Source organism: Lynx canadensis, chromosome E2, assembly GCF_007474595.2.
Source record: "Lynx canadensis isolate LIC74 chromosome E2, mLynCan4.pri.v2, whole genome shotgun sequence".
NCBI classification, from domain to species: Eukaryota; Metazoa; Chordata; class Mammalia; order Carnivora; family Felidae; genus Lynx; species Lynx canadensis.
In genome coordinates, this window is record NC_044317.1 from 50,440,840 (window position 1) to 50,455,906 (window position 15,067).

The following is a 15,067-nucleotide window of genomic DNA, read 5'->3' on the forward strand; positions in this document are numbered from 1 at the left end:
TTGCCATCTACCTTGGGATCAAACGGAAACCGCCCCCCGGCTACTCCGATTCCCCTGGAGTGTGAAGCTGACCAGCTCACGCCCGCCCGAGGCCCTGATGGCGGCTCTGCGCCAGGCCACCGCGGCCGCCCGCTGTCGCTGCCGCCAGCCACAGCCGTTCCTGCTGGCCTGCCTGCACGGGGGTGCGGGCGGGCCCGAGCCCCTGTCCCACTTCGAAGTGGAGGTCTGCCAGCTGCCCCGGCCGGGCCTGCGGGGAGTTCTCTTCCGCCGCGTGGCGGGCACCGCCCTGGCCTTCCGCGCCCTCGTCACCCGCATCTCCAACGACCTCGAGCTCTGAGCCGCCGCGGGCCCGGGTCCCCTCTTCTTCCTCTCCCTCGTCCCCTTCGCCTCTACGGCAGGGAGAGGGGGCAGGGAGGGGAGTCTCCCTCCGTCATCACCTCAGCTCCCGTGAATCCGACGTGGGGACAGAGAGTGTCCCCTGCGCTGTTGTCCGGGGCCGCTGGGCAGGAGAGAAAAGCTTGGGGGCAGAGCAGGGGGAGCTGGCACCTTCCTCGAGCCTCCAGCCGGTCCTGCCCCCGCCCCCCATCACCCCAACGTGGGGCACCTGAGGAGACTCTGGGGGCAGGGCAGGCGCAGAAAGGGAAACCGAGGAAACTTCCATTCCCACCCCCTTTCCCCCAACAGCTCAAGAAGTAGGCCTTGGGCGGGGGCCGGAAGGGTTGCTGAGCCTAAAGACTGTAGAAGAGGGGAGGGGGGCTGGGAGTGGGGGGTCAGAGAGGCAGATTCCTTCCCCTCCCCTGCCCTCCCCTCATGCTCGAACCCCCCACCCCCCCTTCCTGCCCCAGGCTGGCGCGGGGCACTTTGTACAAATCCTTGTAAATACCCCCCACACCCTCCCCTCTGCAGAGATCTCTCGAGGAGCTGCCGGTTTTTAAGTTATTACACCCCCACCCTCCTCCTGTCAGCCCCCTCACCCGCAGCCTGTCGCCCAATAAACTTAGGAGAGTCCCCCCTTCCCCACGCGGACCCCGGGCTTTTCCTTCCCTGCCCTCACCTGCGGCTGAGATGAGGAGGTGCGTGACTTTGGGCCAAGTGGTTCCTCCTCTCTGAGCCTCGGTTTTCTCATCTGCAGAATGGGAGTAGTGGGGGGGATGCGGGTCAAGGATGATTGTGGACGAGGGCAGGACAGAACTCAGCCTCATCCAGGAGGCCCCCGGTTCCTATATCGGTCCCCCATTCATCCACTCACGTGCCCACCCACATGTTATACCGGACTCTAAGCCACTTCTTAACTCCAGTAGTACATTTATTCAATAAACAGTCATTGACCTGTGCCTACTCCGTGCCAGGCCCGGTGCTGGACACGGAGACACAAGGAGCCCCTGTCTGTGGGGGACGGGGCTTCTGACACAAACACTAGAGAAACCTTTGCTTTGGGGAGGCCAGGAGAGAACGTGAGGGGAGTCGGGGAAGCCACTCCAGAGAGGAGAGCATACCGGAGTTGGACTTTGAAGGACGAGTAGGAGTTGACCGCGTATTCCATATGCGCTGGGCAAAAGCCTGTTTGTAGGAGTGCGTGATAAGCCTTCAGAGAACTTTGGGTAATTTCGGTGTGGCTGCTATGTTGGGGGTGGTGGAGAATTAGCAAGAGAAATACCGTGTTAGGACTAATAATCCATCTACACATAAGCAAAAGTTATTTGTTTGCTTATGTTCCTTAATAGTCTGGGGGTGCCCGACTTCAGGTACGGCTGGATCCAGGCAGCGGGCCACCTCACCTCCGGTTTTATTTTACCGTGAGGTTAGTGGTTTCACCCAGCAGTTCCAACTTCTCATCCCTTTGTCTAGTTTCTGCAGCAGAAAGTTGCTCATTGCCTACTTTTGTCGAAAATCCCAAGACAGGCTCTTATTGGCTCAGAGAAGTCATGTGACCATCCCTGAACCAGTCACTGTTGCTCTGGAGTGGCCAGGCCCCTACCTAGAGCTGGACTTAGAGGGGTTCCCCAGAGGAAAGTCCAGGTGACCTTAGCCAGAGGAAGGAAATGGAAACTGAGTAGATTTAAGCAGTAGGTTGGGGGGGGGGGGGTGGAGGAGCTTGTTCACAAAAGGCCAAAGTGAGCGAGGGGTGGGCTATCCTCCAAGGGCACTGGAGAGCCCTTGGAGGATTGTATGTAGGGAAGAGGCTTAGTTTACTGTGCCTCAATTGCCCACTTGGGGCGTGGTAGATTCTGCCCTTGTGTTCTTCATGGGGCTGATAGGAAACTAAAATGAAAACGGGGGGTTAGTAGAGACTGAGTGGTCAGTGTGGAAAAATTCAGGGTCTGGGGCAGAACCGCATTCTTGCCTTAAGAGCGAGGCCAGAATAGGGGTCTGCTGCAAAGTGTATATATTGAGTCGTGGGAGTGGGTAGGGTGGGGACCCCAGCAACCCTGTCTGGAAGTCTCAATCCCTGAGGGCTTCCCGTATGCCCAGCCCTGTGCTGGGGACCTAGTGGTGACCAAGACTGCCCCAGCCCTGCCGTCATCAGGCTCAGTCTAGTGGAGAAGGCAGCTGCATCCTCAGTGATGATCCTGGGTGGGGGGGTGGGGTGGGCAGAGGCTGGGGAGGGCCAAGGGGGTGCCTGTCGTAGCCAGGGAGGGCTTCCTGGAGGAGGAGCAGTTCAGCAGCAACTGGGAGAATGATGAGCAGCTAGCTAGACATGGCGGGTAGGGGGCTGGTGTTCTAGGTGGAGGGAACGGCTTGTACAATGGCTAAGAGGCAGGAGAGAGCACAGCAACTGGCCTATGGCTGGCAGTGAGCAGAGTCACCGGGAGACACGAGGCTGGAGATGTTGGCAGGGCCCTGAAGGCCGTGGAGAGGGGCTTGGGCTTTCTTCCAAGGGCACTGGGGAGCCACGGCAAGGTTGTGAGCAAGGGAGAGGGAGGGGCAGGTTTATGCTGTGAAGGGAGCGAAGAAGACAGGTCGGGAGATTAGGGAGAAGGTCGAAGTGGGACAGAAGGTGGGGAGACAAGGGCCAGATTTGAGGCTTATGAGGCAAGATGGGCAGAACGGGCACCTGGACCGCAGATTTGGCTCAGACCGGGCCGCTGGAATGTTTGTGGTCTGTGTGGCTCCCCGGCGGGGGAGGGGGGGGAGGGTTAGAGGACGGAGCTGGGGTTAGTGATGGGATCTTCATTTGGGGACAGTGTTGTAAAGGACACCCTGACATCTGACAGATCCTGCCTTTCTCTTCTAACCTTCCTGTTTCAGCAATTTCCCTGGGAATTCTTGGAGACCTCCTCTGGCCTCAGTTTTCCCCTGGAAAACAGAGTACATTTCTTGATCTCTAAGGGCCCTTTACCTGTGTGACTTCAGTTTCGAAAAATTCCCTCCTCCAGGTCCCTGAGGACTCTGTCTACCACTTATTCTGCCTCACGTTTCCTTCTGAAAGCTTTGCCTCTTTTTTGAGGCCGCCGCTCTGCCTTTGCTAGTGGAGACCTCAGCCTATTGGGTCGAGCAGAGGTGATTGACGTGGTCAACACCCAATACACGTTGACCTGCTGCTTGCCTTCTATTCCCCGCCCCTCCCCCTGTGCCCGACCCTCCTTCCTGGGACCAAGCTCTCCAAAAGGTGGGTCCCTGAAGGCTTCGCGGGGATGCTATGAGCCAAGCCCCAGTCTGGAGGAGGAAAGCGCATGGGCAAATGCATTAAGGTGGGAATTGCAGGGTGTCAGGAGCAAAAGTGTACAGACGGATCATGGGCGAGAAACGGGAGTGATGAGCCTTCAGGGAAAGGTGCGCACCTCAGTTTGAAGAATCGAAAATAATAGGACTGCATTCTAGGAGATGTGGGGAGCTATGGCAGGTTCTTGAGCAAAGACAGGGAAGTTTAAAGGACTGGCAGCAGCTATGGATGGATGAGGGGAGGTCACACAGAAAGAGGCCGGTGAAAAGCATAACGGGATATATGTGAGGAGATGCATGTTAGGTCTCAAACCGGAGGCCCGTGGGCCAAATTCGAGTCTCAGACATTTTGTTTGGCTTACGTTTCTCCCTGGTGTGGGTCCTGTGTCTGAGATCCGAGCACGAGTGATTGATCGGGAGCGGAGGCTGGGAAGGGGTCACGCCTCTCTGGGTCTCAGATTCCTCATAGTTTTGGATTGGACTGTGCACTTGCCTCATTTTAGGGATGGGGTAAGACATGACTAGGGAGGGCAAGCCGCACAGCGGCCAATGGCAAAAGTCCCTCGTCCTCTTGCTCAATTGCCATCGCACGAGAGCTAAGGCCACCATTGCTTTTATTTGTTGCTTTGAGTGTAGAAAAAGCATGAGCTCCAGATGTGCCTGACAGCTCTCCATTAGCCAGAGTTCCTGGTGGTGGGCGGAGCTCTGGGAAAAGGAGACTGGGGGGGAGGTTTTTCACTGGCCACAACTCAGAGGATGAAGCCCGTTGGTTGGAACTCTGGCTGGAAATGGAATTCCGAAAATGGTGGAAAGAGCCCCCGGTTGACCGAACCCTCCTGGGGGGGGGAGGGGGCTCCGATGGGCCGAGTCCTCCCTTTGGCTGGGGCTCCAGCAGTCGGCGGCGGGTGGGCTGGACGCCTATTTCTGGGCGGGGATCATGTCGTCGATGGACTGGCCCTTTTCCAGTTTCTTCTCCATCTCCACCATGAGCTTCACACCATCCACCACCAGCTGCACCTGTTCCACTTCGGACGAGCCCAGCCGATCGGCGTTGGACACGTCGAATACTGAGCCCACAGCGGCTGTGTCCACACCACCTGCAGGAGAAGGAGGCAGGGGCATAAGGAGCGAGCGGAGACGCAGGAGCGGGGCCTGCTGCCCCTGTGCCAACTGAGCTGGCCGCACGTACTGAGGGCCTACTGTGTAACAGGTCACGTGCATGCAGAGCCTCCTAAATGTCTATTCATGGGCTCACGCCTCCGGCTAATTTAGGTACCTCGTGCCTCAACCCTCCAACATGAAAATAGAGCATGATGGCCAAACGGGAGCTCTGGAGCGAGAATGCCCCGGGGTTGAGTCCTGGCCATCCTCTCCTTTATAGATGGTAAACCGAGGTTCCTAGGGGGCACGGGGTATACACATGCGTATTATATACCCATGATATCCTATCGATTCCTACGGGCTAAGGCGTGCGGATGCCCATTTACAAGAGGAGGAAACTGAGGCTCACAGAGGGGCAGCCCTCGTCCACCCCACAACTCGCGTGGGTGCTCCGCCTCCACTAAGGGTCCGCCCCCGACGCCGCGGCGCGCGGATGGAAGCAGAGCCGCACCTGTGCCCCGCTTCTGCAGGCGCAGACGGGTGAGGATCTCCTCGAACTTGGGGTGCTTGCTCAGGTGCGCCAGCTTGACATGCACGCCTCCACGCAGCCCGGTGCCCAGGTTGGATGGGCAGGTGAGCACGTAGCCCAAGTGCTCGTTCCACATGAAGGGGTGGCCGGCCTTCTTGAAGATCTCCTCAATCTGAGGTAAGGGGAGAGGATCTGGGGTCAGCGCCAGGGGGCGCCCCCCAAATACACCCGCAACTCGAACGGGGCTGGGAGGGACACAGCGTGAGCACGTGGGTAGGGGGTGGGATTCCGAGAGGGTGGGACCGGAAAACCGTGAGGGGTGAGCTTCTGAAGGGAGGGGCCCGACGACCCTGGTGGAGCCAGGGCTCGAGAACGCTTTAGAGCCGAGTTCTTAGGGGCGGGGCTTGGGCAGGATAGGGGTGGGTGGAGCCAGTGCTTGTGGGCGGGGCTTAGGCATAGGGTGGAGCCGGCCTCTTAGAGGCGGGGCTTAAGCGTACGCTAGACCTGGTCTCTTGGGGGCGGCTTGGGCGCTGGGTGGAGTCGGGTTATTAGGGGCGGGGCTTGGGCGCTGGTGGAGCCGTCTCCTTGGGGCGGGGCTTAGGCATAGGGTGGAGTCGGTCTCTTGGGGGCGGGGCTTGGACACTGGGTGGAGCCGGTCTCTTATGGGCGGGGGTTAGGCATCGGTTGGACCCGGTCTGTTGGGGGGCGGCTAGGGCGCTGGGTGGGGTCGGGTTATTAGGGGCGGGGCTCGGGCGCTGGGTGGAGCCGGGTTCCCCGGGGGGGCGGGGTCTTGGAAAGCGGGTGGGGCGTTCAGCGGGGGTCAGAAGTCTGCCGTGAGAGGCAGGCTACCCACCTTCTGCAGCCCCACGCAGAAGCGGCGGAAAACCTCCTTCATGTTGCCCCCCTTCTCCATGGAGATGACTCGGAGGTGGTCTTCCTCGTTCACCCACACCAGGAAGCTCTTGTTGTCATTGTGCCTAGGGTGGGGCGCAGGAGGAGGCCAAGGGATCAGTCCCGCGTGGCCACCCCACTCCCGCCCCCTGGCAAAAGTACCCACCGCAAGGGGGCAGCGGGACTGAGGAGTTTGAGGTGGTGGCACCGGCTCCTGAAAATCGCGGAAGCTTACACCTGTAGACCCTAACGTCCTAGAATCTGAGAAATCGCCAGTCCTAGGATCAAAGACTTTGAGGGTCTTAAGTCTTTGAACAGCGTTAAATTACAGACTCTTAGAATTTCAGAATCTTTGAAAAACAAAAGCTGGGAATCAGAATTGACAAATCTTGGAAATCCTACTTCTGGTCCCAGGACCAATCTTCCCATCACCCTGTGACATCTCAGATAAAACATTAAGATCTGGAAATGTCTGCAACCGTGGAATCACAGAATCTGAAATTAGTGGAATCTTAGAACCTAAAAATATTTAAAATGTGTATGTCTTAGAACGCACACATTCTCCTGATCATCTGAAACCTAGGCTTTTGAAACCTTTGAAAATCTTTGCCTAATCAGAATCAGGGATTCAAGGATTCATACAAACCTAACTAGCAACAGTCGAAGATAAAACTAATAGCCAAGATGTTGGTCACTTACTATATACCAGACACTGGTGTATATATATAGAGAGAGAGAAGGAGAGGAAGAGCAGGGGAGAGGAGCAGAGGGAGAGAGAGAATCTTCAGCAGGCTCCACGCTCAGTGTGGAGCCCAATGTGGGGCTCGGTGGGCACAGAAATGTTAAATAATGTGCCTGAGGTCACATCTAGTAAATGGCAGTGCTGGGATTGGAACCCAGGGAGTCTGGTGCAAGTCTAAGTCCCTCATTGCCACTTCCCTGGTCCAAGTTTCCTAAAATGTGACTCACAGACCACAAAGTAGGCAGGGGTGGGAAGGCGAGGTCATTGTCTGGGGCGCCTGGACACATAACTGTTTTTATGGTGTTGGCTTTGGTGGAGGAATGGGGAGGGGAGTGGGGGGACTGGAGGAGGCTGGGGGGAGGGGACCTCACCAGATGCCGCGGGCGTCGGGCCAGTCTCGGGCCATGCCTGAGGCCAGCAGCAGTGGGGACACGGGCTTGTCGAACAGGAAGTGATCGTCAATAAGCTGCTGCTGTTCCTGCTCGGTCATGCTCTTCAGAGGGTAGTACTTCCCCTTGAACTCGCCTGTCAGGCTGTTGAGGGCTGAGGGGCCACACGAGGGAATGGTCAGCAGCCTGCGCCCCCACAACCTGGACGGGGAGGCCCCCGGAGTCCCCACACTGCTGCCCCCAACGAGCCTGGGGTGGGGCCCGGGGATGTCCTAACGGCGCCTGAACACTAGGACGAAACCCAAATTCGCGACCTGTCCCCGAAGCATGCTCCCCCCCTGCCTGCCCAGGCTCCGGGAACAGCCATGCCATGTGCTCCGCCCAGAAACGGGGAATCTCCCTTTCCTTGACCCTGGCATCCCATCCGCCTGGCAGCAACGGTGTGCTGGGGCCCCTTCAACCGGCCAGCCAGACAGATGATCAAAATCTTAGGAATGTGGGGAGCCATCAGTAAAAATTATTAAAATATACCATACATAATATTTGTGTACACTCATATGTAGAATGAATGTATATTGTGCACATATGCATAATATATATTTCTATAATATGTATATATTTATATACATTTTATACATTTCTATGTAATGTTCTATATCACATACTATATACTTACTATATTATATTGTTAAAAATAACTTATAGGGGCGCCTGGGTGGCTCAGTCGGTTAAGCGTCCGACTTCAGCCAGGTCACGATCTCGCGGTCCGTGAGTTCGAGCCCCGCGTCAGGCTCTGGGCTGATGGCTCGGAGCCTGGAGCCTGTTTCCGGTTCTGTGTCTCCCTCTCTCTCTGCCCCTCCCCCGTTCATGCTCTGTCTCTCTCTGTCCCAAAAATAAATAAACGTTGAAAAAAAAATTTAAAAATAACTTATATGGGGCACCTGGGTGGCTCAGTCAGTTAAGTGGCCAATTCTCGGTTTCAGCCCAGGTCATGACCTCACGGATCGTGGGTTTGGGCCCTGCATCAGGCTTCGCGCTGAAGGGCCTGATTGGGATTCTCTCTCTCCCTCTCTCTCTGCCCCTCCGCCGCTCACGCTGTCTCTCTCTCTCTCTCTCTCTCAAAATAAATAAATAAGCTTTAAAAAATAATAATCACTTATATAAACTTACAATTAAATATATTATATTTAATTTTTTTTATGTTTGTTTACTTTTGAGAGAGAGAGAGAGACAGAGCCCAAGTGGAGGAGGGGCACATAGAATCCGAAGCAGGCTCCAGGCTCTGAGTTGTCAGCATAGAGCCCGACGTGGGGCTCGAACTCCTGGACTGTGAGATCATGACCTGAGCCCACGTCAGATGCTCAACCAATTGAGCCCCCAGGCACCCCTTAAATATATTTAAAACATAGGTAATAAATACTCAAAAGTATTGCTTCCTAATTATTTTACTCTTTCTTTTAAATTTTAGAGAGAGGGGGCACGAGCAGGGGCGGGGTCAAAGAGAGAGAGAGAGAGAGAGAGAGAGAGAGAAAATCTCAAGCAGACTCCATGCTCAGTGTGGAGCCTGACACGGGGCTCGATCCCACGACCTGGGGACCATGACCTGAGCTGAAACCAAGAGTCTGACGCTCAACCGACTGAGCCACTCAGGCGCCGCCTACATTCTGGAAGTTATTTTCATTTTTATTATCTACATCCTTGAAGTTATTTTCATCTGTATCTGTAAGGTGGGAATACTATGTAAGGATATGTTACCGCCCATCTTTTCCCGTCTTTCTATGACACCATGTTCATAGCTCAAAATTGGCCGTGGTAGGAGAATTTATACCATAGAAATTGGCAGTCGCTATAGATTGGGGCTTTTTCTTTTTTCTTTTTTTTGAGAGCTAGTTGTTTAACACTTACCAGAACAATATGCCTGCCCACCTTGATGATTCTACCTCCCAAACGTCCCTGCTGTCTCTCCCCATCCCGTTGCCTATCTCCTACCCTCACCTGAACGACTATGCCTTCCCCTCACGGTCTCTCTGCTCCTACCTTTGCCCACAGTCTGTTCCCCACCCAACAGCCAGAGGACTCCATGGCTTCCATCTCCCTCAGAGTCAAAGCCAAAGCCCTCCCGAGGGCACACGAGGCTCTGTGCAACCTGGCCACTCGTACTCCTCGGACCCCATCTCCTCCCCCCCTCCACTCAGCTCTAGCCACACTGGTCTCCTGGCTGTTCCTCCCACACACTTGCCCACCTCAGGGCCTTTGCACTTGCTGCTCTGCTGGCCTGGAATTCTTCAGGCTCCTTCCTTGTCAGTCAGGTCTCCTCCTTTCTAAGGGAGCTCCCCTGAGTCATTCTGTGACCCACCCTCGTTTCTTGGCTACGTGGCATTTGGGAATTATTCTTTTGTTGGTTTCTGTGTGCCCTCTTATCTCCTCACCAGGCTGACAGATCTGTGAGAGCAGCGACCTCATCCATTCTATTCATCATGAAACCCCCCAGCTCCCTACTCAGGACCACAACAGCTGTAAATGTTTGCTGGTTGGATAGATGGGTGGATGGATGGATGGATGATGGATGGGTGGATGAATGGATGGATGGAAGTCAGGTCCCTGGTGTCTACAGGCAGAGATCCGCTCGGGGTGCCCTGACAGCCCCCCCAGACTTCCACCAGGGGTAGTGCTTCCAGCCATCGCTCACCAAGCAGCTATGATTTACCAAGCTCTTTCCATGGAGAAGCAGGGCCAGAGCTGGGTGGCCCCAATGGTGGGCAGGGTGGGGGTTCTCACCTTCCACGGAGAGCTTCTCCACCGCCCGGCGCTCGCCCCGGGAGCAGTGGGGGGGCAGCGTGTAGCCCTTGATGCTGCGGCCCGTGCGGACGCGGCTGCTGAGCACGTAGTTGGGATCCAGATCGTCTCCGCCCTGGAGGGCAGGAGTGGGGGGTCAGGGCCGGGCATGCCGCCCAGGCTGCCCCTTCCCCAGCAAGCCTGTGACCCCCCAGACGCTCCCAGTTCTTACTCTCTGCTACTTTCTTCAGCTCCTCCTCGCCCCGCTCGCCGGGTTCTCCCTCCCTTCTCTGTCCGTCCCTCCATCTGTCTCTCTCCCCGCCGCTCATGTGTCCCCGTTTTTCTCTCCAAGCATCTCTTTCCCCACTTCCTGTGTCTCTTCATCTCCCTCCCTGGCTCCCCTCCCATCTGACCCCAGCCTCCTGGTCTGTCTTCTGTGCCCCTCTGCCCCTCTGTCCCTCTGGCTGCCCCCCTCCCTCCCCCATCCCTCCCCTCTGGTGGCGGGTGGGAGGGGGTGGCTGACCTTGAGGTTCTCATGGTTGAGATCGGTCTTGTGCTTGTCGGTGGGTTTGTAGCCCCCGTGCCGGTCCTGGATGATGGGGTCGAAGAGATCCTTGAAAACCTGGTAGGACTCCTCGTCGCCAGCCACACAGCCCACGGTCATGATGAAGGGGTGACCTGGGGGTTCAGGGTGAGGTCAGAGCTGCCTGTCCCCAGCAAGGAAGGCCCGGGCTCCCGGGTCCAGCATAGACTGTGTGTGTGTGTGTGTGTGTGTGTGTGTGTGTGTGTGTGTGCCTGTGAGTGTGTGTGTTTCAGAACTGCAGAGGCTGAGGGTTATGTGGATGGGGAGGGAAGGCTAGGAGAGGTCTAGGCAGCATCTGGGGTGAGGGCAAGGTGCTGGGGGCAGGGCAACGGAGAAAGGAGAGTCTTGGGGGGCCAGTTACAAGGTACTAAAAATATGACCACTTCAGAGTCCCCAAATCACATACTCTTCCTTTACCTAAACATTTTCAAAAGCTTATTAGACGATCGGCTCCCACAGATGATAAGAGACTTGAACAGCCCTCGTGTTCCCAGAGGGGAAAACAGGGGTCTGGAAAGAGGGGCCCTCCCTCCTCAATGGCACAGTGAGTTGGAGGCTAGGACGTGCTTTTTTGCCTCTGGTGCTGCTGACCCTCGCAGGGTCCCCTTTCTCCAAGGGGAGAAAGGACCACAGCACCAATGACATCCCCCCTCAGATCCCGAGTGCTGGCCCCGTACCAGGGGCTGCTCTAAGCACTTGTGTGCGCCGACTCCTACGTTTTCGCCACATGGGTGCCCATTTTTCGGATGAGGACACTGAGGCCCAGGGAGGCGGGATCGAGGCCTGGCAGGCAGCTCCAGAGACCCCTCCCCTACCCCTGCCATTCTGATCCCTGTCCCCGCTCCACCAAGGAGGCTTACCTGGGTTGTCCACACCTGTCTGGATGACGTCGTCCAGAGTGAACCCGGATGGAGTCTCCTTGTCCCGCAGCTTCTTGTAAATCTCAAGGGTCAGCGCCTTGGCCATGTGGTTGTTGTGCTTGCTGAGGTCAGGGTACTCCTCCTCAGGCTTGTAGTTCAGCTTGAACTTGTTGTGGGTGTTACCGAACGGCATGGTGGCGGCGTGGGGGGCCTGGTGGGCAGGGAAGGTGGAGAAGGTTAGCTCGCGTCCAGCAGAGACCAGCCCCAGCAAGGGAACAGAGCAAGGTCTGGGGGCCGAACGGGCCCGACGGCTGTGTGACTGGGGACAAGAAGGGCGCCCTCTCTGAGCCCCTGCGCCTTCACAGGATGCATCCGAACTCTATGGCTAAGATCCCAGCTCGGTCACACCCTGACAGGTGACCCCAGACTAATAATCTTGCTAGAGACAGTTTCTCCAGCTGGAAAATGAAGCGGGGAGCCTTTGGGATGGAACAGTAATGCTGGCATGGATAAAAGCGTAGTTTCCAGAATCAGACAGCCCGGGTTTAAATTCCAGGTCTGCCACTTACAAGACGCTGTGTGACCTTGGGCACCTTGCTTAACTTCTCTGTGCTTTCAGATTACTCACGTGTAGAATGGGGGGTCATAATAGCACTCATCCCATGGGGCTATTGGGAGCACGAAAGGAGCCAAACTACGTAAAGCACTTGGAATAGTCCTGGCTCACAATAAGCATTATTTTGCTTGGCCATTATTATAATTATTGCTGTCATTTTTTTAAATTTTTTTTAATGTTTATTTTTGAGAGGGAGAGACAGAGCACAAGCGGGGGAGGGGCAGAGAGAGAGAGAGAGAGAGAGAGAGAGAGAGATACAGAATCTGAAGTAGGCTCCAGGCTCTGAGCTGTCAGCACAGAGCCCAACGCGGGGCTCGAACTCACAGACCGTGAGATCATGACCTGAGCCGAAGTCGGCCGCTTAATCGACTGAGCCCCCCGGGCGCCCCTGTTGTTATTATTTTAAAGGTCTGCGTGAGGAGTTTCAGAGAAGGTGGAGGGTGTTGCGGAGAACGAGCGTGCGAGCAGAGAAGGGACATCCTGTCTGCGGAGGTTCCTGGGTTCAAGGGATGAGGGGCAGGGTGGAAGGGAAGGCTGGGTGGCCGTCCCCACCCCTGTCTGCTGGCAACCCTCCCTCAGGGCTCAGTTGAGAAGAGCTCAGCTGCGGGAGTCGTCAGAGCTGGGTTCAAATGCCACCTGTGCCACTTCCCCGCTGTGTGACCCCCAAGCCGGTCGCTCAGCCTCTCTGAGCCTCTGTCTCCTGTGGACTAAGCCCTGCCTAGGGGGTGGCCAAGAGGACTCTTCAGACTCCATCATGAGGCCAGCTGATCACATGCCCTCCTGTGGCGCTGGGGCCTGCTACCTGGAGGGCGGGCTGCTGTTGATACTGTTACATTTGTCCGTAAGAGCCAGGAAGGAGGAGGGACTCTTCAGTGGCCGCGGCGGGACTGGGAGCTCGCTCCCGGCTCCAGGAGTGGGAGGCAGGTAGGACGGTGGGAAGGGAATCAGGACCAGGGGGGAGCCGAAGGCTGCGGCATCAGGCCAGGGGCGGGTGGAATTCACGACGGAGCTGCCGTCCAGGGTTCCGTCCAGGGTTGGGGATTATTTATAGACTCTGGCAGACTCCCCCCCCCCCCCCCCCCAGCTGCTGTCCCCCCACCCCCACCCCACACATTCCAGGGGCTCGGCTTGCGCCAAGTCAGCAGGCCGGAGACAGGTGGGCCAAGGCCTCGGGCCTCAAGGGCTTCCAGCCCAGAAACCCCCCTTCATGCTCTCCCACCCCCACCCTGCAAGAGACATGTCAGCAGAGGGCACGGAGGCAAGGCGGGGGAGGCCCAGAGACACAGACAGAAATAGCCCCAGCACCACACACACCGGGAACAGAATCACACACACACACACACGCACGCGCACACACACACACACACCCCCCTCCAAGCTCAGGGACACACCCGGGGTGCAGGCACCCGTGCGGGAGCCACAGAAAGTCCAGAACACAAGGTCACACGGTTGTGGGACACCACGGGGACCCACAGAATCACAAATGCCAAGACCCCGTGGAGCCTGCTCTTGCAGACCCTGTCGGTGGACGGTGGACATACGGACACTCCCCGCGGCTCGTGCCATCACCCCCACCCCCACCCCCCACCCCCCGCCGTTCTGGTGACAAACCATCACAATCACAGGCCCCGGCCTGCCGCCCTGCAGCCCCTCAGCCCCTTGCAGGGGTGACAGCTGGCAGCCGGCAGGACTCCCTTTGTCTCCAAGATCCCTCCCCGTGGCCCTGCTACACGGACCCTGCGGGCAGTGGGGGGGGGGGGGTGGTCACAGGTGGAGGTGACTTCCAGACGCAGGGCCAATCTCCCCACACACCAACCCTCCTGTGTGTAGGACCAGATCGGCTGCTGGCACCGGGGGGGGGGTCCCCATTCTGGACCCCACCCTGATTCCCACCCCCAGCGGTACCTGGCTGGGCTGTGCTGAAAGGGGCTGTCTGTATCCTGGAGGCGACACTGACCCAAAGGAAGGGCCTGTAGCCCTGGCCTTATATAGGGGGGCCGGGCTGTGCAGCTGGGAGGGGCTGCCCCCCCCCCCCGGGGAAGGGAGCTGGAGGGCGGCTGAGCCTCTCACCTCGCTGCCTGGGCACCGTGCCCACCCTGAACCCAGGCATGCCTTGTGCCCAGCCCCATGGCCTTGTATGGGCTGCGCCAGGGGCTGAGTGTCACATCAAGCTGATTCCCTGACCAAGTGCTGAGTCGGGCTGGCAGGGACAGCTGGCCCCCCGCCCAGGACACGGGACCGTGGCAGGGGACGTCCCAGGCACGTAGAAGCCACCCTCCCCTGGCCCTGCACTCGGCCGCCAGCCCTTCCTATGCCCAGACCTCTCCTCCAGCCCCCAGTGGCCTTGACCTGGGTAAACAGCGGGTCCTGAGCCCTGCACCTGGGGAAGCCTTGCAATAGCCCCCCGGGAGGCCCGGTTTCTGGTTTTGTGGAGACTTGCCCGTTATCACCCAGCTATGGGGAGCACTTGGCCAAAGCCCAGGCCTGAACACAGGGCAGTGTAAGCCCAGAAGCCTGTGCTTGGGTGCACAGTGAGTAGGAGGGAAACTGAGGCTCTCCTGAGTCGAGAGGATTGGAACTCGAGGCCAGGTTGGGGGAAGGGGTTGCCCCCCCCCCCCCAGCCGCGGGGCTGACACTGGGAGATTTCCGCTGGGCTGGTGGGGAGGGGACAGGGAGGGACTCATCCTGGAAGGGAGCTTATTTTTAGAGGGCGCTTCGCTGTCGCCTCTGCAAAGACCTAGACCCCAGGCGCTGGGGCTGGGGAGACACAGGGACAGGTGTTGGGGGGGTAGGGTCGCCACGTGTCTGAGTTAATTATAACCCGGCGTATCGGGTGTCCGGGGTGTCACCTCCTTACAAGGGCAGCCGCTGACCCGGGAGGCCGCCCCCGCCGCAGGCGAAGGGGGCTGGGCAGCCAC

General features: G+C 57.7%; 2 protein-coding genes across 4 annotated transcripts in view; one reads left to right on the forward strand and one right to left on the reverse strand.

Moving 5' to 3' along the window:
* MARK4 (microtubule affinity regulating kinase 4) overlaps positions 1–4,735 on the forward strand; it is a 34,656-nt gene extending 29,921 nt beyond the window's left edge. Inside the window, exon 17 of one of the 2 annotated variants that reach the window (XM_030297865.2) lies at positions 1–4,735. In XM_030297865.2, the coding sequence (XP_030153725.1) occupies positions 1–337 (337 nt within the window). In that variant the 3' untranslated portion in view covers positions 338–4,735. The other variant, XM_030297866.1, reaches the window with a different exon arrangement.
* The window catches only part of CKM (creatine kinase, M-type), a 26,524-nt gene continuing 16,023 nt past the window's right edge, over positions 4,567–15,067 (reverse strand). The window contains exons 1-8 of one of the 2 annotated variants that reach the window (XM_030297869.1): positions 14,055–14,138; positions 11,534–11,744; positions 10,614–10,768; positions 10,094–10,226; positions 7,298–7,469; positions 6,147–6,270; positions 5,276–5,465; positions 4,567–4,760 (exon numbers count right to left, since the gene is read on the reverse strand). In XM_030297869.1, the coding sequence (XP_030153729.1) occupies positions 4,582–4,760; positions 5,276–5,465; positions 6,147–6,270; positions 7,298–7,469; positions 10,094–10,226; positions 10,614–10,768; positions 11,534–11,726 (1,146 nt within the window). In that variant the 5' untranslated portion in view covers positions 11,727–11,744; positions 14,055–14,138 and the 3' untranslated portion in view covers positions 4,567–4,581. Of the gene's footprint in view, positions 4,761–5,275; positions 5,466–6,146; positions 6,271–7,297; positions 7,470–10,093; positions 10,227–10,613; positions 10,769–11,533; positions 11,745–14,054; positions 14,139–15,067 lie in introns of those variants that run through there. The other variant, XM_030297870.1, reaches the window with a different exon arrangement.